Source organism: Lissotriton helveticus, chromosome 1_1 (genome assembly GCF_964261635.1).
Source record: "Lissotriton helveticus chromosome 1_1, aLisHel1.1, whole genome shotgun sequence".
Lineage (NCBI taxonomy): Eukaryota > Metazoa > Chordata > Amphibia > Caudata > Salamandridae > Lissotriton > Lissotriton helveticus.
The window spans coordinates 1930008800-1930035899 of record NC_136057.1 but is presented as its reverse complement, the minus strand read 5'-3'; the positions used below and the strand labels follow the sequence as shown (position 1 = coordinate 1930035899).

The following is a 27100-nucleotide window of genomic DNA, read 5'->3' as shown; positions in this document are numbered from 1 at the left end:
ATAAAGTCTCTTTGAAATTCGAATGTGAATTCCTTTAAAACGCAGAAGAATTTCGCCTTATTACATTAGATTATATTACTGCATTGAAAAGCTTTTTATCAAAAGTGATAGGGCACTATTTGTGGCTTCGGTTGCATCACTCTTGCACCACACAGAATTTGATTTATGAAGCCACGCAAGTGGACCTTGCGTGGCTTCCTAAATCCAGAGTAATGCAATGCTGCGCAAATAATTGTGTTGCGTTACTGTAACCTGGGAAGGCATTATATGGACATTGGGTTGGTGTTCCCACACAACTCCCATGGATTGTGATGCATTCCCAGATTTGCCATTTCTGGTAGACCTGGGAATGTACAAAAAAGATACACTTTCCCAGGTGACGTGTAATGAGGAGAAATATCTTCACTTCTGCTCATTAACCAGTATTGGGGTATCTTTCATAGATTCAAATGCCTGAATCATTCCCCGTCGTCGAGGCGGCAGTCCCACGGTAAAAATATATACAATAGCAGTGCCTACATTTTTTTTGTAGTAGGCTGGAAAGACTAAAAGGCCTAACTAGGCCCAAAACTTAGCAGCCTATCTACCTCATTATGTAAAAAGACCTGAAAAACAGCATCAGCCAATCAGCTGCACTCACCCTCTAGAACCTTCCCAGCCCAGGCAGTTCTCCTCAGATTTTCACCGCACTTCGTGTGTAAGGGAGTCTCCCTGAGTGCCTACTCAGTTTTGTCTCTTTTTCTTCAAAAATGTCTGAAAAGAAGGCTCTTTTCAAGGCTTGTGGAACCTGTCATAAGAAGAGGGTTCCTGTGGACGTCCAGCACTCCGACTGCATCTATTGTCTACACCCCTCACATGTTGTGAAGGATTGTAGAATTTGCCGTACCTTCCCTACTTAAACTATCAGGGATAGAGAGGCAAGGGTTCTTTTATGGTTAAAATCATCCTCTACAGATGATGAGGACAAGGCCTCTACCTCCAGCAAGAGAGCCAGATCCAGAGAGAGCTCTTCTCCTGAGCGAAGGAAAAAATCTAAACCCTCTCAGAGAGCCTCAGAACCCTCAAGGAGCACCTCGTCTCCATCAAGAACGTCCACTGTGAGTACAGCCCAGATTAAAACTATTTCTCTGGTGTCTCCTCATACTATGACTTTGACTTCTGCCTCTTCAACCTCTTCTACAACGATCACAACTTCAGCTATTACTTCTCCTTTGGTGTCTGCAAAAATGTCCTCGTCATCTTTAAAGACTTCGTCGACGAAAAGCCATATGCCGTTGACGTCCTCGTCGACTATCCCGTCCATCAGCCGCATCGACGAAGACCCCGACAACAACTAGCCCGTCGACGTCTGTTCCATCGACGAAGACACCGTCCGGCCTCGTCCACGAAGGACTCGTCGACGAAGACACCATCGACGGTCCCGTCGACGAAGGACTCGTCGACGAAGACACCATCGACGGCCCCGTCGACGAAGGTTTCGTCGACAAAGACACCATCGACGGCCCCGTCGACGAAGGTTTCGTCGACGGCCCCGTCGACGAAGGTTTCGTCGACGAAGACACAGTCGACAACCTCGTCGACGACGACATCATCGCCGGCAGTACCGTCGATGACAGCTCCGTCGACGGTAAATCCATTGACGACGGACATTCCAGTGACGACACCACTCTCAATAACAAGCTCGTCGTCGTCGTCTTCTACAAAAGCAATGGCATCAGCTCCTCTGTTGCTCCACACACCTCCAACGAGGGTGCAGTATACCCGTTTCCAAATGAAAACTTATCAAAGACAGGACTACTCTCATATTTCTCCACTTTTACCTTCTCACATTTTGGAGACATATGTGGAGGATGATTCTGATAATGAAGAAGAAGATGAAGGCCCTTTTGGGGTTGCCCGTCACCCTTCACAATTGAACATTAAGTATCAAGAGGAGGAGGAGGACGATGAGCAACAGCATTAAGGCCACGTGGACTTGTCCACACCACATCATTCGTAACATGCAAGACCTCCACGTTCGGAGGACTCAAGTCATCTGCCACCTACTTTGATACAAGACTTACAAGCCATGTTGGCAGACTATCGCCAGAGATTTCCTCCAACTCCAGTTGCACCTTTGGTGCAGCCTGTGCCGGTTGAGACGCCAAGGCTTCGTTCGCCGCAAGCTCCTTTGTCGCCAAGGCAGGATGCAAACCCTACTCCCCAGGGTGATCCGGATACCTCTTCTTCTGAAGAAGCTGATGGCAGGGAAGGGGGCGAGTTGCCAGATGTTACACCTACTGATCCGTGGGATGATTATGTCATTCCCATGCCTTCACCACCTACTCCGCACCCGTCAGATTCTCCGCCGGAGGATATTGGCGGATTTCATAACATTATGCAACGTGCGGCTACCAGATTTGAATTTCCTGTCACAGTGGAGCAGTTTGACGGCTTTTTGCATGACTTTAAAGAGGTATATAGGAAAATGACCAGGGCTATCCCAATTATTGACTACATATGGAAGGAGGGCCTCAACATTATTAAAACACCCGCTTCCATTCCGGCAGTCCTTCCAAGAATTGAGAAAAAATATCGTGCGCCACTTGATAATCCATCTTGTTTAATAGGACACCCTCGGCCGGACTCGGTCATTTCTCAAGCGGCACAACAGAGGTCCAAGAACCCTTCCGCTCCGATTTCAACGCCGCCTGACAAGGAGGGCAGGAGACTGGATGCCATAGGGAAGAAGTTCTCTGCAAATGCAGCAGCCTCCATTAAGGCAGCTAATTCGTTAGCAATTATGGCCCGTTATGACAGACAAATGTGGTCCGATCTGTCAGAATTCCTTGATCTGATCCCGGAGGATCGCCAACAGGAGGTGCGCAAAATCCTGCTCGAGGGAGAAAGGGCAGCATCTGAGATCATTGATTGTGCCCTTGATATATCTAACACCAATTTTAGACAATTGACGGGAGCAGCAGTCCTCAGGCGTCAGGGTTGGCTCAAGGCTACCTCCTTCAGGCCTGAGGTCCAAACGAAGATTTTGGACATGGCGTACGATGGGGACTCGCTCTTTGGCAAATATATTGATGATGCTTTGCTGGCTATCAAAACGGATACGGACACTGCCAAATCATTAGGTACCCTGCAATACAGGAGAGGATCCTTTAGAGGAGCACGAGGCCGTGGTTACTCCTCCAGAGGAAATTATTCCAACCAACAAAATCGACAGTACCATTCTCAGTACAAGCAGACGTACTATCAATCATCCTACAGGCAGCCTGCTTCTGATAGTTTCTCTCGTCAGGGAGGTAAACAGTGCTCGAACAATCAGGGGCGTGATTCCAACAAGCGCCAATGAGCTTTGCCGGACGTCTGGCATTCATCCTCCCCTGCCGGTGGGCGCCTAGATTTCCGCCTTTTATCAACAATGGCGGACCATAACTTCAGATCAGTGGGTCCTGGATCTTGTCAGGAATGGACACACTCTGGAGTTTTTGCAAAAACCACCAACAGTGCCGCCCAGGGGTCCCCCTCCCCCTCGTCTTCACTTATTGTTCAAAGAGGCCTTAAAGATGTTATACAAGAATGCGATAGAACGAGTTCCCTCCACTCAGAAAGGGAAATGATTTTATTCTCGCTTCTTCCTCGTAGAGAAAAATTCAGGAGAGTGGCGGCCAATTTTGGATCTGCGCAAACTCAACAAATATCTCAAGAAACAGAGTTTTCGCATGGTGACACTGACAGATATTCTGAATTGCCTCAACGAAGGGGACTTTATGGCTTCTCTGGACCTGGAAGACGCCTACTTCCACATCCCTATCCATTCAAAACACCGCAAATACCTGAGGTTTGCAGTGGCCGGCGTCCATTTTCAATTCAAGGTGCTCCCATTCGGCCTGAAATCTGCACCAAGGATATTTACTAAGGGGTCGATTCCGATCCGGTAAAATGCGCTCCGAATCGTCGTACGGAGCGTTTTTTCCCCGTACGAATCGTACCCGTAAACGTCCCAGCCGAACTCCGTACGAGTCGTACAGGACTCCGTACGACTCAAATCTCCGTACGAGTCTCACTCGGAACCCGCTGTCCATGACATCACTACTGTTCGCGGCTGGTTTTTACGACCCAGCAAGTACGATTCGTGTCGGGTACGCACCGTACGACCCTTTTCCTACGGGAGCCGAAAACAGTCGTAAACGCACAGTTCGCGCCGAAACAGGTACGGAACGCCCCCCCCGGGTACGGCACGTACCCCCAATGATCGCAGGGGTACGCGCCGTACCCCTGTGATCATGCGGGGTACGTGCCGTACACCTAGCGTACATGGGGTACGCACCGTACCCCATGTACGGTGGGTGTACGGCACGTACCCCATGTACGCTGGGTGTACGGCACGTAACCCGCATGATCACAGGGGTACGGCGCGTACCCCTGCGATCATGGGGGGTACGCGCCGTACGGTGTGTAGGTGATCGTGCGCTTTTCCGTACGAATCGACGTGTACCGTACGAATCGCGCCCGGGTCGGACGATCGGGATCGGAATCGTCCGGTCGTACGGCGTCCGTACGAGTCGTACGGAAACGGCTCCGGATACGAATCGTACGGACGGGGATTTTACCGGATACGAATCGACCCCTAAGTGTTTAGCCCCGGTAGCGGCCATGCTGAGGTCACAAGGAATACAAGTGTTCCCGTACCTCATCGACTGGCTCCTAAAAGGACCATCAAAGAACTCCACAAAGGAAGCGGTCAAGAGTTCCCTTTCTCTGTTCTCCAATCTGGGACTGACCCTCAATACAAACAAATCTCAGTTCCAACCCCGGCAGGAATTAACATTTCTGAGAGCGGTGTTGGACACACGCCAGTGCAAAGCGTTCTTGACTCAAGAGCGGCAAACCAAACTGTTAACCCTGGCAAAGCAAATATTTGCAAGAAGGTCTCTTTCGGTTCGCAAGGTGCCCAGAACTCTCTAGCCGACAACCTCAGCAGGACTTTCACAGGCTGTCACGAATGGGAACTCGACCAACATCAAGTGGAGAGAATCTTTCAAACATGGGGAACACCAACTCTGGATCTGTTTGCTACGCAGCAGAACCACAAATGCCTGTTTTACGCCAGCAGGTTTCCTCAACAGGGATCAAGGGGAAATGCCCTTTTAATGAGATGGTCCGGAATATTTGCATACGCTTATCCTCCGATCCCGCTCATTCCGAAGATACTGCAAAAGATGAAGAGGGAACATTGCACTCTCATCCTCATTGCTCCCCGTTGGCCAAGACAGTATTGGTTTCAAGAACTCCTTCAGCTCTCCTAGCAGCCTCCACTTTGTCTCACGCCGGGAGTGTCGATGTTAACGAGAGAGGGAGGCCAGATCCGACACCGGGACCCTCAATCGCTGCACTTGCACGCCTGGCTCCTGACTTCCTAGAGTTCAAGGATCTTAACATCTCCTCAGATTGCAGGGCGATCTTATCACAAGCCCGTGCGCAAAGTACCATCAGGACATATCGTTTTAAGTGGAAGCGATTCTGTTCCTGGTGTGCAGAAAATAATGTTCATCCACTCCAAGCTCCACCTGAGGCCATCCTTCCTTATCTACTGTCGTTAGCTAAAGCAGGTTTGGTTTTCTCATCTATTAAGGTACATCTGGCGGCAATATCCAGATTCAGAAAGAGTTCCAACAAACCATCATTATGTTCATCATCACTGGTCAAACAATTCCTAAAAGGGTTATTCCGAGCTTTCCCTCCAGTTCGCCCCCCCCCCCCCCCCCCTCCGGAGTGGGACCTCGATATTATTTTATCCCAAATGTTAAAGAGACCTTTTGAACCCATTCACAGGGTGGAGCTGAAGTTTCTAACTTGGAAAGTGGCTATTTTACTAGCTCTTACTTCAGCCTGCAGAGTCAGTGAGATACAAGCCTTCACGATTGCACCTCCTTTCTTACAATTCTCTAGAGACTTTGTGACGCTTAGAACTAATCCAAAGTTCATCCCAAAGGTACCGACCCAGTTTCACATTAATCAGCCTGTCAAGCTCAAAACTTTTTTCCCGGATCCTAATACTTCGGCAGAAAAAGTATTACATTCCTTAGATGTGAAACGGTGCCTTAAGTTTTATTTTCAAAAAACAAAGGACATACGCAAATCTAGTCAACTCTTTGATGCTTATGGTCAAGCCACCTTGGGTCAAGCTGTAACGAAGGTGACTATAGCTAGATGGTTGTCATCTACAATTCTCTACTGTCACGAAAAAGCTACCAAACCTTTAACAAGAAAGGTTAAAGCACATTCTACCAGGACGATGTCAGCGTCGACGGCCCTCTTCGCTGGAGTGACGCTGGAAAACATTTGCCGAGCTGCTGCGTGGAAGAGTGTGCACACATTTACGCAGCACTACTGTCTGCAGTCGGCAACTCATGATGACACAGCAGTTGGGGAAGCGGTGCTGCGACATCTTCTTCACTAAGGTTAGATTTTATTGGTCTTTTTTCACCATACTTTGACTGTTTTCAGCATACGTATTTCATTATAATGTTATGACATTTTTTATGCTGTCCTACTCTATAATGTATTATTTGAAGGTTTTTACTGCATATGTTATGTTAACATGTTTGTGCTCTATAACCTTCCAGTTTGTGTGGGGATGCTTATGTTTTATTTTGTCTCCCACCTTCCTCTAACGACAGACATGATGTCACTGCTTGCTACTCCGATTCAGGCATGTGAATCTATGAAAGATACCCCAATACTGGATAAGAAAACAAGTTACTTACCTGTAACTACAGTTATCCAGTATTGGTATATTTCATAGATTCACATGCACCCACCCTCCTCCCAGGCAGGGCAGTTCGTTTTTATGGATGCTTACTTCTCACTTGTGCTGGGAAAATCTGAGGAGAACTGCCTGGGCTGGGAAGGTTCTAGAGGGTGAGTGCAGCTGATTGGCTGAGGCTGTTTTTTCAGGTCTTTTTACATAATGAGGTAGATAGGCTGCTACGTTTTGGGCCTAGTTAGGCCTTTTACTCTTTCCAGCCTACTACAAAAAGAATTTAGGCACTGCTATTGTATATATTTTTACTGTGGGACTCCCGCCTCGACGACGGGGAATGATTCAGGTATGTGAATCTATGAAAGATACCAATACTGGATAACTGTAGTTACAGGTAAGTAACTTGTTTTCTTACCTCCTCTGGAAAGAGGAAATTGCCTCAGGGGATTGTTTTTGTTCAGGAAGGTGCCTCTTCCTGCACCAAAACAATCCTCCTTACAACACACACACCCTTGCACCATGGTGCACGGGTGCCTACGTTGGAGCTAGTCTGCCAAAATGGCTCAAGCGCAGAGAAAATGGAAGGAATGCACAGAATTCTTTTTTATACGGTGTATTCCTGCCCTTTTCCTGCCCCCACCTGCCTTGATTTTTATTATAGATGGGGCAACATTATACTAAATAATACACAAAGGGCAATTCCCAAGCTAACATATCTGACGGTGCTCTTAAGTCTGAGAATGACTAAAGCATAAACTTGGTAAAATACATAATTTGCATATGATCACATCATTTGCTCAACTAGGTAGCTTGGATGGATCCCAGATTTCTGGTTTAACATTGTTTAATTAAGCGGCTTGTGTATCTTTTACTCTCTCCTGTTTCGCATCAAATGTCACTGCTTTGTCTATAATTCTTGGCATGTGAGGTTAGAATGTGGTAGCAGGCAGAAACCACTTGACAATGCTCAGTGCATTTTGGGCTTGAGTGCCCAGTAGGACCTCGAGCTGAGCAGTGGCGGCCGACATGTACTAGGGGTGGTAGGTCAGGGCTGGGGGGAATGGAAAAATATCTAAAAACGTAACTTATCTCCGCTGCGTCTCTCCAGTGTCGCCTCCGAGTAAGGACCCGACCGGAACAGGAACCAGGAACCAGGAAGCACCCATGCTCCCCTGGCCAGCTTTGTGATTGGTCTGAACGCTGTAGTGCGGCGCTCTGCCAGGAAATGGTAACATGGAGAACATGCAAAGTGTACATGACTGTTTGGCTGTCCCGAGAGGGCCGGCCAAGCATTCATTCGCACTTGGAGTGGGCAAACCATTCCTACCCTGGCCTGCTCTGAGAGCAGAGCAGCCCTGCCTTCCCGGCCACAAAGTAACTGGAAAAAATAAAAGGATAATAACATTCAGTTATCATTTTATTTTTCCTTTAGTTACACTGCTTCAAAGCAGTGGGGTGAGTCTCCTTTGCCTTAGTGGTGGAGCCGCCACTGGAGCTTAGCCAAAGCGATGCAGTTGGCTGGACCCTGCCTCACACCTTCAGTAGCTCAGCCAAAGTGCATTAGCGTCACAGGAAAGGAAAGTTAATATCCTGCCACAGCTAAGCTAGTGAGCCTGTGCTGTCTGCCACAATATGATCTGGGTGTCTGATACTACTGTCATCTTTTACCCTCTCCCCAGCTGGTGAACACGAGCAGCTTCAATATGAGTTTTCTGAAGCTCTTCCGGGCCGCCCGCCTCATCAAGTTGCTGCGCCAGGGTTACACCATTCGCATCCTGCTGTGGACCTTCGTGCAGTCCTTCAAGGTAGGTGCGTTCTATTCTACTTGTGTGGGCGTGGGCTGGGGGTTCAAGATGGAGAATGCCGTGGCTGGGGGTTCAAGATGGAGGAAGCACATGAAAGAAGTCCCTTTCAAGAGAAAGATCTGGGCCTTACACTTGCTGGGGCTTTGCCACTTTTGCTTGTCTTGATTGGGGAGAAGTCGTTAACACTCCCTCCATGCTTCAATCAAATCTGAGCTCTGGGAATTACTCTAGGATCCGGATACTTCTGTCCCCTCCTTTATAACTCAATATAATTCTGAGTCTGCGACCACAGAGAAGTCTCTCTTCTGGATTGTGCTGGGTTGTCTGTCATTTGTAGCGTTCTAGTGTTTGCCCACAGTCCTGGTTATAGCCAGAAACACGCACACCAATGTATCACCTTCTGGCCAGACGTGGCCAGAAGGCTATAAATGAATGGTCCGGAGTCGCACGGGACTTCCGGTCCGACTAGCCCACCAAGGTCTCTGACTGAGTGCTGTATTTGTCATCCATGCATGTATGTTAGCTTACCCCGTAGGCCACCTCCCTTACACTGGCGACGAGGGTGGGATGAATCTGTGAATATTCCCACGGAGAGCAGCGTGACAGCACCTGAAGGCCTCGTGAAGCGGTGCGACGTGGCGAGGCGCCCGCCGCCGTGAAGACTACGCAGGTGGGCAAAAAGAAGCAAGCTGCGACGTCGTCGACCACACCGGTGAGCAGCGAGAGGCAAGAGCTGCGTAGGGGCACCGATGCAGCGCAGGCAGGAAGACGCGAGCACAGAGAAGCGAGCCTGCTCGCTAGGAGGCCCGACGGCAGAGTGCAGGTGGCACTCATGCGCAGAAGAGACGAGGCCCGGCAAGAAGGAGAGAGGCCCAGCGCGAGTGAGAGCGCCAGAGACCCGACCGGAGAAGGAAGGAAAGGAGCCCCGATCAGAAAGGCATGAAAGTGACGGCCCAAGAGCGCCCTCAAACATAATAAACAAGCACTGGCAAGAGTCGTTACAGAGAATAGTAAACAAGCACTGGCAAGAGTCATTGCAGAGAATAACAAACAAGCACCGGCAAGAGTAATTGCAGAGTACAATAAACAAGCACTGGCAAGAGTAATTGCAGAGAACAATAAACAAGCACTGGCAAGAGTAATCGCAGAGCAAGAGAGGCACCCAATAAGTACCCCAACAAACAAACTTTGACAAGGCAACCAGTGAAGCCACATAACAAGCATTGACAAGATCCAGAACCAAGGTCGCAGAGCTATTGCATGACCGAGCACCAGCCGCCAAGCAGCACAAGAAGAATACTCGAACAACAAACACCCCACAATGTCGAACCAACCAGGCGCCGCGGCAGGGAATCAACAACAAGCAGCAGTCCCGTCGCAACAACAAGCAGCACTCCCGACGCAACAACAAGCGGCACTTCCAGCGCAGCCTACTGGACCACCAATGCTGCCGTCAGCACACTTGCAGATCCAAGCACTGCCACCATTTAGCGAGTTAGTCGATTCGGTGACAGCAGCACCGAGGTGGGCAGTATGGGTTGGGCAACTAAACAACTACTTTGTAGCCACCAGAGAGAAAGACAATGAGGTCAAGAGATCGTTGCTACTGCATTTTGAAGGGACTGAAGTTTACAAATTGTTCGCTCATCTTCAAAACACCGGAGCTGCCAACGACTATGATGCTGCTGTGCGGGCACTGAATGCGCACTTTGACCCTCAGCTCAACCCACATTATGAACGTTTCAAATTCCGTCAGTCAAGGCAAAGAGAAGGAGAGACGATGGATGCATTCCATGCACGTCTGAGAGAATTGGCAAGTACATGTACAGAGGATGACCAAGTAAAAGAAGTCACCGCACAGTTAATACAAGGATGCAGAAACAAGACACTGAGAACACTAGTCTTTCGTCAACCATGCATCACACTAGATGAGATATGAATCCTCGCGCGGTCGCATGAGCTATCAGATGTCCGATCCACAGCGATGGAAGCTGCCCTAAATCCCCAAGCAGACACTGGGAGCAACATACAGACAGAAAGAGTGGACGCCGCTCACACTCCAGGTAGGAGTGGGCGAGGAAGATGGCCAACTAGAATGCTGGGACGACAGCCATGTGGCTACTGCGGACGAGATGAACACAACAAAGATGGCTGCCCGGCGCGAGGAAAACCTGCTCCAAGTGTGGTGTGCCAAACCACTTTGCAAGTGTGTGCCGGGGAGGGTTCCGGGGAAGGAACCCAACACGAAGAAAAACGCTCAAAAGCACAGTCAGACAACTAGCCCTCGAGGAAGATCAACCATCACGTCCGACGATGACCCGACACCAACGACACCCCCGCCTAGACGACTCATCCACAGAAGAGGATGACGAATGCTATTTCGTACCCTTCACAAAAGACTTGAAGAAGAGGCGTAGGCCCCACCCGAAATGCCAAATACAAATCGATGGTTCATCGGTCACTGGAGTAATAGATACTGGTGCCACAGTGAATGTGATGGGCATACAACACTACAAGACCCTCAACCCTAGACCAAAACTGGTACCGTCCAAAGTCCGAATCCTGACGTATGGCAGTAAAACGCCTCTCCCTCTACGAGGCAAGATGCTGGTACAAGTCAAAGCTGAAGACCGGGAAGTGACAACGATATTTCACGTCGTTGACAAAGAAGCCGACCTGCTGGTCAGGAGCCACACTGCAGAGGATCTCAACCTCATTGCATTCGCCAACGCGGTCAAGGTACTCCAGACTGAAGATATCTTACAACTGTTCCCATCGCTGTTCGAACGGTTAGGGACAATCAAACGACAACCTGTGAAACTACACATTGACAAAGCTGTGCAACCCATCGCATTGAAACACAGGAGAATCCCGTTCCATCTCAGAGCTGCTGTCGAACAAGAACTAGCGCAGCTATAAAGACAAGGCGTCATTGAAAAAGTGACAGGCCCGACACCGTGTGTGTCACCCATGGTGATAGCAGAGAAACCCCGACAGCCAGGGAAGATAAGGATCTGCATAGACATGCAAATGCCCAACAGAGCAATAAAGGGGGAGAGGCACATCACCCCCACAGTCGATGACATATTAACGGATTTAAACGGAGCTCAGTGGATTTCGAAACTGGATTTGAATGCAGGATACCATCAACTGAGACTTGCCGAGGAAAGCAGATACATAACTACGTTCTCGACACATTTATGCCTTTGACGGTACAAGAGGTTACATTTTGGAATATCCTCAGCGGCCGAAATATTCCAAAATACCATAAAGGAAATACTCTCAGGGCTACAAGGAGTACTGAACGTCAGCGATTACATTTTAATACATTCCAAGACCAGTGAGGAACACCATCGACGGCTGAAGTCAACACTCAAAAGGCTGGCTGAACACGGAGTAACGTTGCACAAGGACAAATGTAAGTTTTTCCAGAAGTCAATAGAGTTTTTTGGATAAGTATTAAATGCAGACGGAGTACAAGTGGACCCCCAAAAGTCACAGGCGATCAAACATGCCCCTGCCCCGACAACAGCCTCTGAGGTGAGAAGTTTCCTGGGGATGGCCCAATACTGTGCCAGATTCATCCCTAATCTGGCCACCATCGCAGAACCTTTGCGGAATCTGATGAAAAAAGAGAACCCATGGAAATGGCCAGACTTTGAAGAAGAAGCTTTCACCAAAGTGAAGACCGCACTACTAGATGGGACCACCATGGCCTATTTCGATACCTCACGACACACCGAAATACTAGTGGATGCCAGCCCTGTCGGGCTAGGAGCCCTGCTCACACAAGAAACTGTGTTTGTTGTTTGTCATACTTAGCACAACCTCATCGATGGGACTAAGGACGCCCACGCATGTTGCCTTTTTCTTTTGTACGAGGTTGTTCAGACCTGGTTTTTTAAACTCATAGTTTGCCTTACGACCTGTCCAGCCCAATATTTTGAGGGGCAGATTTACAAGAAAGTGACGCATCTGTAGAGATGCGTCACTTTCCCTGCGCCACCATGCAAAACCCTTGTGTCACCATGGATGCGCCGTATTGTAAATAAGGCGCACCATGGCGCAAGGATTGACAAATGCGTCAGAATTTCGGACACATCTGTTGACGGAAAAGTCAAGCATTTCATCGTGTCGCAAGCCCGATGCAACTCCAGCAATGCAGGGGGAGGCCTATCCTCAATGTGCTATGTCACTCCTTATGGCAGGCATAAGAATTTGACGCAGTGGCGTCCTAGAAGTGGTGCAGTGAAATCTTGCAGATTTCACTGCGCACTTCGACGAGGCTTTTTTGCATTGGAGCACCCACCCTGCATACATTATACCTGACGCGGGTATAATGTGACGCAGGGCTTTACAACGTGACGCATCTCCTTGAATGCATCACATTGTAAATGGGCCGCATTTTATGCTGCTGCTGCGTCACAAAAAGTGACGCAGCGGCAGCGCAAAAATGACGCAAGGGGCTTGTAAATCGGCCCCTGAGTGTTTGCATGTAAATTTCAGTTTTTCCCTTTATCCTAATATTCAGAAAATGCTGTGACTTTATTCCATGTGCATTGCCATTTCGAACCATTGGCCCTCTGTGCCTCATTCTGGTGGAAGAAGCATCTGGTACACGTCAGAACTCTATGTGCTACCAAATCTTTCAGGCAGAGATGTAAGGAAAGGATCTGTCCGCTGACAGCGATACCCAGGACCTTTTATGCAGATGACAGTAGAAAGATATCCCCACCAGAGACCCTTCTGTTTTCATGAGGATGTCACTTTCACTGGTGCAATATAAGTGATTCAAGCCGTCCCAAAGAAGGTGAAGGAAGCAGGTCACAAGACCGTTTTCCTCTGGTACCAGGCAATCTGTTCCAACCACAGGCTGGTTTTTGTTGACTGGCCCAAGAGTGGGCATACAGAGACCTTGTCCGCTGTCTCTATTCTGTTATAAATTCAAGTTCATCCCTTCACCTTGGGCAAAGAGTTCTAAATCCAACATTGCACCAAAAGGCCAAGTCACTTTCTCCTTCTAGTTGTATTGCAGTGGGTCTCTTTTACTGAGAGGACGAGCTCCCCATATCCTTTAGTCAGTCTCCGCAATAGCCCTAGTCTAAGAAGGTGTTCTCATGTTGCTGCCTTTTGTTTGCACCATCATTGAGTTCAACACCTATGCTGAGCAGGAGAGAGACAGAGAATCTTCGGATCCACCTCCTCCGCATGGAACAACATCTGGTGGCCTACTGACCTTGGCAAACCTCCCATACCCATGGACCATACTTGCAAACTCTGCATCATACTCAACTCCTCCCTCACCATGAACTGACAGATCAATGCCGTATCCTCCACATGCTTCAACACCCTCCGCAAACTCTGCGAGACCTTCAAAAGGACACCCCCAGAATCCAGAAGGATCATCTCCCATACACTCATAACCAGCAGACTGGACTACAGGAACGTCCTCTATGCCAGAATAAACAAATCTCTACTCCTCAAACTCCAGACAATCCAGAACGCCACAGCTAGACTTGCCCTCAGAAACCCACGACAACACCACATCACCCAACACCTATGAGAACTCCACTGGCTCCCCATCGAAAAGCGATTGACCTTCAAACTCCTCACTCATGCCTACAAATCCCTCCACAACATTGGACCCCACTACCTCAAGGAAAGAATCTCCTTGTATGCACCCAAGATAAGCTGCCGATCTTGCCCTAACCGAAATCCCATGCATACGCAGAGCAGGGGTGATCCTTCTCCTACATAATAATAATATTAAGGTGGTTTGTAAAGCGCCTGGTTACGCCCAACGGCGTGTCCCCGCGCTATGGTAAGTGGAAGAAGCAAGGAACCCAAATCCAAAGCTGGTATCTGCCCGCCCTATTAATGACGGAACAGGTAGGTCTTGAGCTCTCTTCTGAACTGGGTCTCCGAGGGCTCCAACCGGAGTTTAATAGGGAGTTCATTCCAGCGCCTAGCCACCAGGAACCGTAAAGATCTGTCACCCATCCTGGCTTTCTTAACTTTAGGGATGAGCAACAGACCAGTCCCACTGGATCTAAGGGACCGTGCGGTCCTATAGACAGTGATAAGACTCTGCAGGTGCCTAGGGCCAATGTCTTGGGTAAGGTGATGACAAGTGCAAAGGGCCTTAAACACAATTCTTTCCCTAACAGGGAGCCAGTGAAGCGTGTCCAGGGCCCTTTTAGAGGCAGCCCTCCTAGGTTGTCTTAGGATCAGCCGAGCCTCCGCATTTTGCATTACCTGAAGCCGGTTAAGGCTCTTGATCGTAGCCCCCAAATATAGTATGTTACCATAGTCTATGCGTGAGTTAACCAGTGCATGTACTAGTGTCTTCCTAGCTTCTATAGGAAGAAGGTCCATGGTTTTCCGCAGGCCTTTCAGAACACCAAAACAGATTCCCACCACACGTCTAATCTGGGGTTCAAAAGTAAGATCAGAGTCTACCCATACACCCAGGTTCTTGGCCTGGGAGTATGGGGTAGGGGCCGGGCCTAAACAGGGTGGCCACCATGCCGATGACCACGGCGACAGACCACCCCCCACCACGAGCACCTCTGTCTTGCTACCGATCAACCTCAGGCAGTTGTCCGCCATCCAAGAGGCAAGCTCCTGAATGCATGCTCGGAAGTTGGTAGCTGCCAGATCCGGTGCCCGCGAAAGCGAGATGATCAGCTGTGTGTCATGGGCGTATGACACAATCCTAATTCCGTAGCCCTCCACTATCCTCGACACTGGCGAGACATATAAATTGAAAAGGGTGGGACTAAGGGCAGAACCCTGAGGCACACCATGATCCAGTTTCATGGCAGCGGAATAGTGTGCGCCCTGTCTAACCTGGAAACTACATTAAACCAGGAACGATTGTAACCATTTTAGCGCCGAGCCTGAGACACCGCCCCTATTCAGACACTGGAGCAGGGTGTAATGTGCCACAGTGTCAAAGGCGGCGCTCAGGTCGAGAAGAATGAGCGCCATAGTTTGTCCCTCGTCAGCTCCCTGCCTGATGGCCTCCATGGCCATTAGAAGAGCTGACTCCGTAGAATGGAGTGACCGAAACCCAAATTGACTGTGATGCAGGAGGTTAGCTTCTTCCACATATGCCATGAGTTGTACATCACAGCCAAGACCTGGAACATACTCCCACTCAGCATCAGCTGAACCCCCAACTGCAAGCATTCAGGAGGAGCCTCTAGACCAGGCTCTTCGGATGAGACGAAGCTGTGCGAAACCCCCCTACAGCGCCTTGAGACCCTCACAGGTGAATAGCTTCCCAATTCCCTGATAGATTGATTGACCTTGGGTATCTGGCCTCCATCGCATTAACTTTCGTCTGTTTGGGAGATCATCACAAGCAGTACACCCTTTCTATGTTCTCTACTGGTCCACTTCCTGAAGGACGAATAGTTGACACCTGTATCCTGGGCACTGCCACAAGACTTTTAGGAGTTTACCCTGCTCTTAGCAGTGCTTCTCAAGAGGCAGGTTGGACTTTGTGACCCATTGGGAATGGGCTACAATCACAGGTATAGTGGCCTGCTGGGGACAGCAGACCACCATGTCTGTGTTTGCTTTTTAAATAGAGCAACTTTGTTTTCCCAAATGCAGGCCGTTTTCCTTAAAGGAAAATGGGATGCGTTTTTAAAAGAAAAAAATGAAAACTTTACTTACATTTTTTTAAGGCCCGGCAGTGGTCCGTGTGACTCGCTATTAGGAAGGGACACCCTTGGCACGTCCCTTCCTAATAGCGACTCACATACTCTATTTTGCTCGCAAATTAGGGTTTGTACATGCTACAACCCATATTTAGTGGTTTCAAACTGGCTCTGAGTTCTCTGAATCATCTTTTTGTGACCTTTGGCAGCAATGATGCTCTTTGATTATAAGGTGCGATTATAACTATTGCCTGATAGATAGCAACATACAACATGGTTGCTGAACTTTGCTTGAAGCCCACCCTTCATTCTTCATTCTGTGTTTGAGCACACTCCAGCAGGGCTAATAGGGCATACCCAAGCATGTACTTGCCTGAGATGTATGCCGAGAATATATGTGGGCATATGGCCAACACTCAAGACTTCTTCCCAGTGCAAAGTTAAATTTGCGTGGAATTACGCTGCCTGATGCAACTTTTCTAATCATCCTTTGCACATACTTAGTTGCTTTGGAATGTACCCAAAAGTTGAGAATGAGTAAGAAGTGCAAGGCCTAAAAATATGTACAATCTGTTTTCATGGTGACTACATGGTCCATAGACTCGTCATAATTATCAGTACCCTCCTGCCAATCCCTCATCCATTGATCAGAAAGCACACCAGCAAATCATTTTTCTCTAAATTAAATGGAACTAATGAGGTGAGCATATGTGAAGGGGTCGTGCCTTGCATTGTATATGTTAAAAGTACACAGAGTACTAAGATCTATAGAAGCTGTTTACCATCCTGTTATTGGTTGATGATTACCCATATTTTAAAAAAAGAAACTAGACTGCGGACTAGGGATAATGGAGTTACTATAGAGATCATTTTATCCTATTGCTTCTGTGCATCTGTAATTGTTTATTGGTACTACGCACATGATATTTATTGTGATTGTATATCTATGTATATAAGAATGCTAAGAAGTCTACTTCCTAGTAGTGTCATTTTATCTTTGTATATTGTGAATCTTTTGTAATGTAATTTTCAAGTTTTTGCATTGCTATGGTCTTACGTGCCTGCTCACTGCTTCCTGTTTCCTTTTAGGCCTTGCCCTACGTCTGTCTCCTGATTGCAATGCTATTCTTCATATACGCCATCATTGGGATGCAGGTGAGGACCGCTGGTGCCACCATTTCGTCTGGTACCACTACAACTTGTAACAGTGCACTTGGGTATCGCTCTCTGGGTCACTGTGGAGATAGAGCACCATAGATTGGTAGCTGTAAATAACAGGTTTCATTTCCAGGGAGTAGCTCGGAGTAGCATTCAATAGAGAACGAGAGCAAATCTTAAATTTTCTATGATGTCCCCTTGAACGTTAAGGTGCAAAATAACGCTGTATTTAACAATGCCCAACTTTAATTTAATATATGTTGTGCATGGTCCCAGTATACTCTTCCACTGATCTTAGCAGCTGCACAGGGGTTGAAGAGCCATGCACAAATTGACCTCACCTCCCTCCGACTCCCCCTTTAAAGTTCCTGCCTTCTTACCAACTTGCCCCACCCAGTATGAAAATAAATGTCTGACGTTCTGCCATCCCCCAATGTTGCCAAATATAAACAATATACTGTAGTCAAGATTTAGTGCCGGCTGATATCAGGGCAGAGTGGGGGGATGGGCGAATGGTATGAACATAAATAAATAAATAATAAAAATAAAATCACTTACCTGCCTCTCGCCGCATCGCGGCTCTTCTGCTGCTGCACTACACAGGATCCCAGGTTCCTCTGCTGTCAAGCCTTACTCTGCTCACTTGTTTGAAAGCAGTGTCAGGATTGGCCTGAGCCCTGTGAATTTGTGCTCCCATAGAGACTGGGAGCCGGTGCTTTGCTGTCTCCAACCCGGCAACGCAGCTGGATTGGAGACAGCTTCAGTGCACATGTCGGTTTGGCTGTCCTGAGACAGCCGGCCAAACTGACATACGTACTGACAGCAGTGTTGCCCACCACTCCCCCTCCAGCCTGTCATTGTCTGTCCCGCCCAAGACTCGTTCATGCTGAAAATGAAACAATAATAAACCTGTGTAATTATCATTTTATTTTTTTAGTTTTGCGGCTGCTGGCAGGCGGGGGGCGGGAGGGCTACGTTCCTCTGTTATAGCAGAGGAGCCGCCTCTGTCTAACTTTGCCTAGCAACTCCTGCCAATGTACAAAAAATGTTCCTGGTGTCCTGCCACCCAAACATTAACCCTCCCCTTCCCCATCCAATCTAACAAATAGGCACAGGTTGATGCCACTCTCTCACACCATCCTTTGCAGATCACCCCCTCTCAACATGAATCCACACTCTCCATCCAGGCATTGCTGACAAATAGGACAGAGTCACAGATTTGAATGTATCACTGGTTTCTGCAGATGCTGGCATTACCAGTTGGCACTGCTGTTAATGGTGCTTATAGTTATGTGATCATCACCAACTTCATGATTATAAGATTGCTACCAACAAAGAGTTGATACAGATTACATCATTTTAAATTTGTGATTATCACTTTATTGGTGGCTGGGTACTCTGTCATTCTTGCTCTCACTCCTACGTGGCTCTTTGGAACACCAATACTGCAGACAAGGCCTCATATATCCTATTTAAAAGAAGCGGTCACTCCAAATTTTTGTGAAGCACTCCTGGTCCTGACTGCATCGCCAACCACTTCCATTTTTTCTACCCACCAGAAGCACACAACTTAAAGATTTTCTTAACACTAACTTTATTGGGCTTTTTCTTCATTTTTGGTCTCTCTCTTCTCTGATAGCCCTTTTCTTAGTTTATTTTTTCTGGTAGCTTAAACAATAATTTTCCTTCCTGTTGTGTGAATTGTATTACAGGCCAAATACCCTCAGTGTACATAGCTTTTAATTTTGCCTGCCACGCCTCACAAGGCTTGGCTGTCTTGCCTTTGAAATCCCCATGTGAGTACCTGTCTATTCTGGAATCCAGCTGTGGTTGCAGAGTACATGACATCTGTCAATACTGAAGTTCATAAACTTTGCAATTCCTCGACGTTGAAGCAGGATGCCTCACATCAAGTATGGGTCAGAGGGATTCACAGTATCATAACATAAAAACATAAGCAGCACAATGTTATTTAGTAATATGCTTAATACAATAAATGTAGTTAGATGATGGGGACTAAGGTGAACAAGGGGCACTAATAGCAAAGAATGCATGTACACACTAAAGAATGGCCTGATGTGCACAGAGTTTTCTATCTGAAAGCGGGGGTCAGTGTTTGTTTTCCCTGCCAGGTCCCCATCCCTTGTATGCAGGGCCCAGACAGGCAAAATATGTATCTGAAAAACCTAATAGGGTGGACCTCCCAATGCACAATATTGTTTGATCTATTGTTGACATTGACCTCCCCGGATGCTTCAATCCGGTTGGTTTCTTGTGCAAAAACTGCAAGATGATGGAAGGAATGCCTGACCAAATCTCAGCTTACAGCAGGGTTGTGCATCCCAAACTGCGGTCTTGATCCTGATGTATATCTTTCTAGGGCAGTTCTGAAGTATTCACAAATCAGAGTGCATGGGGAAGCCATCCTAAGAACCATAAGGAAGCAAATTGGCTCATCCTTATTATCATCCAGAACTTGAAGTTGGTGGTAACTGTGAATGTTTTGCGACCACCTTCCCAGTCGCAAAACATTCCTACATACCAGTGCTATTCGACATTAGGAAGGGAAGCCCTAAACACGCCCCTTCCTGATACCAAATCGCAAGTTACTGAGTGACATTTTGCATCCTGTACTCGCAAAATGAATTTTATCGGCCGAAAATGTTCCGATGTGCCCCATTGCAACCGGTAAAATGCTTCATACATCAGGCCATATATGAGTTAGAGTGACTACAAGTGTTAATTGAGTATTTCTGATGGATACTTCTAACCACAGATTCTTCATCTTGCAAATATCCTCAGGTGCTAGACTGGATTCAGAAAATTCAATGCAGTGCACCTGCACGCAGGAAGGTGGCACTGTGTGACCCCACTTCAATACCAGTCTGGCAGTGATGAACAGAACCAAATATAAGTGTCTCACATGCGCACTGATGTCAGTTCATTTCCGTGTTTTCAGGTTGCAGATCTGGATATCTGCTTCTTCTTTTTTCTTCTCTTGTGAAGAGAATGTTTTCCTTTCAGATTTTCCACTGTGCAAGGGATGTCACCCCCTAGGTCTACGGGGTTTAAGCCTTATAGGGACTGTCGCAAACACATGTCTGTGGCAGAACTCCCATCAGGAGGGCTTTGGGTGCTTAGTTTCACGCACAACTTCAAGGCCTACGGGACTTCTCCCAGATAAACTCTCTAGGTCTCCTGGTCTAGCTCTTCAAGTTGTTCATGAGCCCCTCTGTCTTGAGCCAGATGTTCCTGGCAGTAGAAGTTTCTGTGTAGGTCAAAGAAGAAACCTAAGAAGTCTGAGCAGCACTTGGCCCCTTCCAGCTACTCATCACAGAAGGCATAAGGTTGTCATTGTGCCTCATGGCCTTAATCCTGTTCCACAGAGGAGACAATTTAATTTCTAGTTCTGATGCACAATGAGTCTCCAGTCCCATCGGCGACTTCACAACAGGTCGAAGCCTTTTGTGAGGCTATGCTGTGCATTTTAGGAATGCTTTTGGTTAACTCTGTTGGGTCAATTTGCTCCAAGAATCTGCAAGGTATGCCAGTTGGATTCCTTCTGGTGGGTTTGCATATGGCACTGTCTGCACCCTTTAAACCTGCCTCTAGTTCTGTAGCGTGGCAGTCTCGGTCAGCCTCTCATTCATCAATGCAGGCACCAATGCCACTAAAAGTACAGGAGGACCTCCAACCCACTTCTCTGTTCAGCTTGAATCTGGCTGTCTCGGTCAGCCTCTCATTCATCAATGCCGGCACCAATGCCACTAAAAGTACAGGAGGACCTCCAACCCACTTCTCTGTTCAGCTTGAATCTGGCTTTAGCTCAACTAAGGCCAGGACCAGATCATGACGTGCCACAGTCTGTATTGAACCCATCGGACTCAGATACTACCCGACTACCATGCAGCCATGCACATACATTGCACCAGCTTTTTGGCCTGGACACTGATCAGAGCCAGCCATTTGGAGATGACAATGAAGAACATGCCTCTTTTTGTTGCAGATGATAGGTACATGGAATGACAGGAGGCCAGTGGATTCGACACTGAGTTGGTTTCCCTTCAGTCCAGCCACAAAGGCAAGTTCTTCCTTCGCCAAGATAATTAGAAGGGCTGCTGAGGTTCTTGAACTTCATCTACCAACTATGGAGGTTACAATAAACATTCTCACAGAGGTCCTAGACCCTGGTCAGGCACCAACTGATCTCTCTTACCCTTTCATGAAGCCTTAAATGACACGCTATTGTGCACTTGGGCTAAGCCATGCTGTGGCCACCTCAGTCGACTGTCAAAGTTTCTTTACCCATAGATGTACTCCAGGTAGCAGAGAATTTTTGTCTCAGCAGTCCATATTGAAGAGCCTGTTCAAACACGCAACACTTAGCAGTAGGAATCAACAATTGCACTACCCTAGTATATACACAAAGGTCAAAGCAAATCCTTTTTTGCCACAGTTGCCCACCTCTTAGGTCCACTGCTAAAGAACCTAGGTTAAACAGATACAAACAAAAAACAGAGAGGCAACAATCTACAGTACAGTACATAAATTGAGTATTTTTCAGGAGAATGTTCATCTATGTTCACACAAAAGAAAGAGTAATGATCCTTCAAGTGATTCTTCAATTTTTATTTCAATCTTCAAATATGATCTTGACAAAGAAGACAGCCAACGCGTTTCGCCCAGAACGGGCTTCCTCAGGGCAAGATGATTTTATGTGTATCAAAGAAACTTCGGTATGATGTCACCATGTACTTCTTGAGTATTGTATTAGAAACTGTCTATGAATAAAAACGATCCGAGGGTTTTCTATTCTGTGATGGATGCCAGTAAGCCTTATGAATGAATATGGCACTGATGCATGAAAAGTTTTTTCTTTTTTGTACGTCGATTTTTCTCCAATATATAAAGTGGTCAGGTCAGAACGGGGAATACATGGATTTCCGGGTGGACACTATAACCGCGGTTTCTTTACCTGACCAACCTTCACGAAGACTCACAACCGGGTGCTGGATGGCCGTTTCCTGCCTTGAGATTTAACTCCATTTCATCCAGTGACACCTATTATAGTGTCCACCCGGAAATCCATGTATTACCCGTTCTGACCTGACCACTTTATATATTGGAGAAAAATCGACGCATAAAAAAGAAAAAATACAATACTCAAGAAGTAGGCCTGTCTACATGGTGACATCATACCGAAGTTTCTTTGATACTCATAAAATCATCTTGCCCTGAGGAAGCCCGTTCTGGGCGAAACGCGTTGGCTGTCTTCTTTGTCAAGATCATATTTGAAGATTGAAATAAAAATTGAAGAATCACTTGAAGGATCATTACTCTTTCTTTTGTGTGAACATAGATGAACATTCTCCTGAAAAATACTCAATTTATGTACTGTACTGTAGATTGTTGCCTCTCTGTTCTTTGTTTGTATATTGAAGAGCCTGGTGGTTCAGGGGTCCACCAGTAAATTAAATCGAAAGGCTTTCCAACCACTCCCGTGGCAGGGAGTTGAAAGGAGAGGACACTTTTGGCAGGTGTGTGTTCTCCTCAGTAAGTTTGCCCTTAGATCCATTAATGCAAGTCGCCTACTGGGCCTTAATGCCGATCCACTTTGTGAAATGGTGAGAGCTTACCTGCTGCCCCAGAAGACCTTTGACCCTATGTAGCCCAAACCATTCAAGGTGGCTGGAATGTATCCAAGTTTGTATTCCACTCTGGCCTCGACACCACAGATTGGGCTATGAGAACTAGCGTGGATGAGGTCAATGGGCTTCTTGGGAGATATTCTAGTGCCCTGAATGCTCACGCCTTTTGATGGCAAAAAGGATCTGGGTGGCAAAAGGCAGACTTGGCCCTGGAATATTTTAAAGAGAGCCGAGCCATTGCATGTTCTCGGAGCCTTTCAGCTGAGCCCGCCAAACCCCACAACAATTTCATTATTTTAAGGTATATACCAGAGGTCTGTTGTACCAGCAATGTTAGCCCTCACCACCTTCGCAACATGTTTCCCAGCCCATTCGAGGTCAGGGCCATGTGTCTGGAAGTCACAAACCAAGCCTTCCGGTATATCATCCATCCCAATCTGCTCCTCCAGCAACAACCACTAAGCCTCTTTAGTGGGCTTTCAGCAGCGCACATCCATCTCATGGGAGGAAGGATTAGCCACTTCCTGCCGGGATGGCAAAACATCAAATCCATCAAATGGGTCCTGCAGATTGTACAGCATAGATACAACCTTTCAACCAACCACTGGCTCTTTTGGTCAAAAGATCCATAGAGAGGGTACCAGCCTTGGAAGTGGGAGCTAGATTTTATTTTCTTCCTTGGTGTGAAAATGTGTCCACAGACCTAATCAGTCTTATTCTCAACTAAATCAAAACTTTCAATGTTATGTTATGTTATATAATTTATAGAGGGCATGGCTGCCCCAGCCAAGGGGCGTCCCAGCGCTAAGCTCAGAGATAAGAGAGGTGACAGGGCCAAGGTAAAGCCGCAACCAATTATTTAGAAAACAGGTGAGTTTTCATAGCCTTACAGAAAGCAGCATGATTGTGAATGTTTCTGATGTTCACAGGAAGGGAGCTCCAGAGTTTGGGAGCCAAAGCTCTAAAGGAGTGTCCTCCATCTCTGGCTCTCTTAAACTGCGGAATAGCCGCCAGGTGCTGGTTGACAAAGTGCAGGAGACGAGTGGGCGTATAAGGTGTGAGAAGGTCTGCAAGGATTTCAGGGGATTGGGCGTTAAGAATATGGTGGGCAATGCACAATGCTTTAAAAAGAACACGCTCCTCCACTTGAAGACAGTGAACTCTATTAATAAACTCAGAGGTGTGATAGGTCCTGAGGAGGGGAAACATCCTTTACAACGCAACTTTTACCACGCAGTGCCTTTACGACGCAACTTTTACAATGCAAACCATTACAACGCATTGCGCTGTGGGGCGCTCTAGGATAGGGAATAAGTTTAATTTACTATCCAACACCTTCCCTAGTATCCACGGGGACTGGAGTTGGAATAGTAAATTAAACTTTTCACTATCCAGCACCCCAAAGCGCTATGCGTTGTAAAGGTTTGCGTTGTAAAAAACGCATTGTAAAGGCATGGGATGTAAAAGCATGCGTTGTAATGTCATACATCCCCTGGGGAGCCCAAGCAGTAGTCAGACTGCTGCATTCTGTATTCTTTGGAGGTGCTGCATCTCCACTATGTTAACCCCTAAGTACAGAGCACTGGCACAATCCAACCTAGATAGTATGGTGGCCAGGATTATAACCTGCTGGGTATTAGCCTCAAAGAAGCCCAACAAAGGTTTGAGACCACGAAGGAGCCCGAAACAGACTTCAGCCACCACCTTGGTTTGAGTCTGGAAGGAGAGAGTGGAGTCCAGCCAGATGTTCAGATTTTTAACTGTCTGCTTAGTTGAAGGTGGGGAACCGAGGGCAGAAGGCCACCATTGCTCATTCCACAAATGAGTGTTTTTCCCCACCAGCAGTATTTCTGATTTGTTGGCGTTAAGCTGGAGGCAATTCAATGCCATCGAATCTGCGAACACTGTTAAATCCTCTTTGAACTCAGAGGCGTCTCTAGCAGGGTTGTAGGATAGGACGATCACTAGCTGTGTGTCATCCGCGTAGGAGATCACAGTCAGACCCCTATCTTTTGCCACAGCTGCCAAAGGTCGAATGTAGATGTTAAAAAGGATTAGACAAAAAGGGTCAGACTAAGGGCAGAGCCCTGCGGAACCCCTTGGCGCATGCTGTGTGTCTGAGAGCAGAAGGGGGGGATCACTTGAAAGGATCTTTCGAAGAGAAACAAAGAGAACCACCTCAATGCTGGGACACAGATGCCAGTGTCCTTCAGGTGCTGCAAAAGAATCTAGTGGGACACTAAGTGAAATGCGGCACTTAACTCCAAAAGAACCAGAGCAGAAGTGCCTCCTGAATTCAGGGAATGACACAGATGTCCCTTGACCACCAGAAGGGCAGATTCCGTACTGTGACACGGTGGGAAGCTGTTCTGAGAGGGGTTGAGCAAGTTGTTAGCATCAATGTAGCTGGAAAGGATGGAGCTAATGTGGGCTTCAGTGATTTTGGCTGTCAAAGGGAGGAAGGAGATGGGACGGAGGTTTGCTGGCTTGGAGTCATCCAGTGTGGTTTTTTTAAGGAGAGAGATCACTTTACCACAGCAGAGGATAGGGACAAATTTATGAGATCACAGAACTTTTGCGTTAAACTGCGGTAAAAAAATCTTAAATTGGTCGGGTTTAAAAGGATCAGCAGAGATCCAGAATTAAGTTTGTTATATATGACCCACATGGCTTCCTGGGAGATCACAGGAGAGGTGAATAGAGATGGGCCGGTAGCGGCCGAAGGGGTAGGTCGACCTTGTGGGGGCCCTGTGTGAGAAAAGGTTTTGTAAATATCGTCATCCTTTACGATAAAAAAGGCAGCAAGGATCTCACATTGCTCTTTGGAAGTAAGAGAGGCAAAAATATGTTGCCCCAAGGGTGTAAGATCCTTAAGTAAGGAGAATATACATTTGGTGGGGTTACTGCTGTTTTTAATTTTCTCCGAAAAAAAAGCCGGTCTCACCTTCAAGATAGACTTGTGGTATTGTTTTATGGCTGCTCGATATTGTAATTTCAAGATAGGGTCATACTGTCTTCTCCAGGCCCTTTCCAGGGCTTTGAGCGCCCACCTAGCCTGAGCTAGTTTGTCATTAAACCGAGGGCCAGATTGAGTTTGACGGCCGTGGGACATCCTAGCAGGAATCAGAGCGTTGAGTATCTGTGAGGGCCAGCCTGACAGAATATTGTTGGCCCTATACAGGTTGTTAGGGAGATTAGGAGTAAGGAGGAGGTTGTGGAAGCGAACAGCATCCAACTTGTGCCAGGGACATTTTAGAATGGTTTTCTGAGGAGCCTTGAGAAAAGGACCTATTCCCTGTAGTGTCAATGACACCAAATATTCTTGCGAATCCTTAACATTCCTAATAGCGATTCGCAAATTGTGAATCGCTATTGGGGAATGCATTCCCATTCATTCCTATGGGCCTTTAGGGGGCCTAAGGCCCCCTGAGGCACCCCCCAAAAAGGTAATTATGCACATGTGTAGCACACACATGCCCTAAGGGCATGTGTGCGCTGAATAGCACATTAAAAAAATGCTATTTTAAGTATTTTCCAATGCATGCAGAAATTACCATCAACTTGAAATTAATGGTAATTAGCGTTTCCTAAATACACAGTCTCATTTAGGAAATACTACATGCATCTTAAATAGGTATTCGCAAAAAATTGTGATTCCCTATTTTGTGAATGCAAAACGGTACATGCATTGGAAAAGGCATTTTTCCAGTCGCAAACGGGCTGATTCTGGGAATCGGCCCATTTGCGACGGGTAAAAAGCTTGATGCATGTGCCACTTAGACTTTTAAACTATGGGGGAAAGTGGCCAGTCTTAGCTCGTTCACTGCTGGACTGCTATTGCACCACTGCGCGAGTTTTTCTTAAAACGTCAGCTTTGGTTGTTTAAACACACATACCTCTTTCGTCGCTTTGTGCCACATACAAACAATGCACCTGTTGTAGAGTTTGGCAGACAGATTACTCCATCATGAACCTGACGGCTATCCCATCCGCCTTATTGCCGATGAATTATATCCTATATCCTATAGCATTTGTACCAAGGCGGAATTCACATATCCATTCGTG

At 47.2% G+C, this 27100-nt stretch overlaps 1 protein-coding gene across 1 annotated transcript in view; it reads left to right on the top strand.

Moving 5' to 3' along the window:
- CACNA1E (calcium voltage-gated channel subunit alpha1 E) overlaps positions 1-27100 on the top strand; it is a 1292345-nt gene that overhangs the window by 1056076 nt on the left and 209169 nt on the right. Inside the window, exons 31-32 of the mRNA XM_078643465.1 lie at positions 8437-8562; positions 17319-17384. Of these exons, the coding sequence (XP_078499591.1) occupies positions 8437-8562; positions 17319-17384 (192 nt within the window). The remainder of the gene's footprint in view (positions 1-8436; positions 8563-17318; positions 17385-27100) is intronic.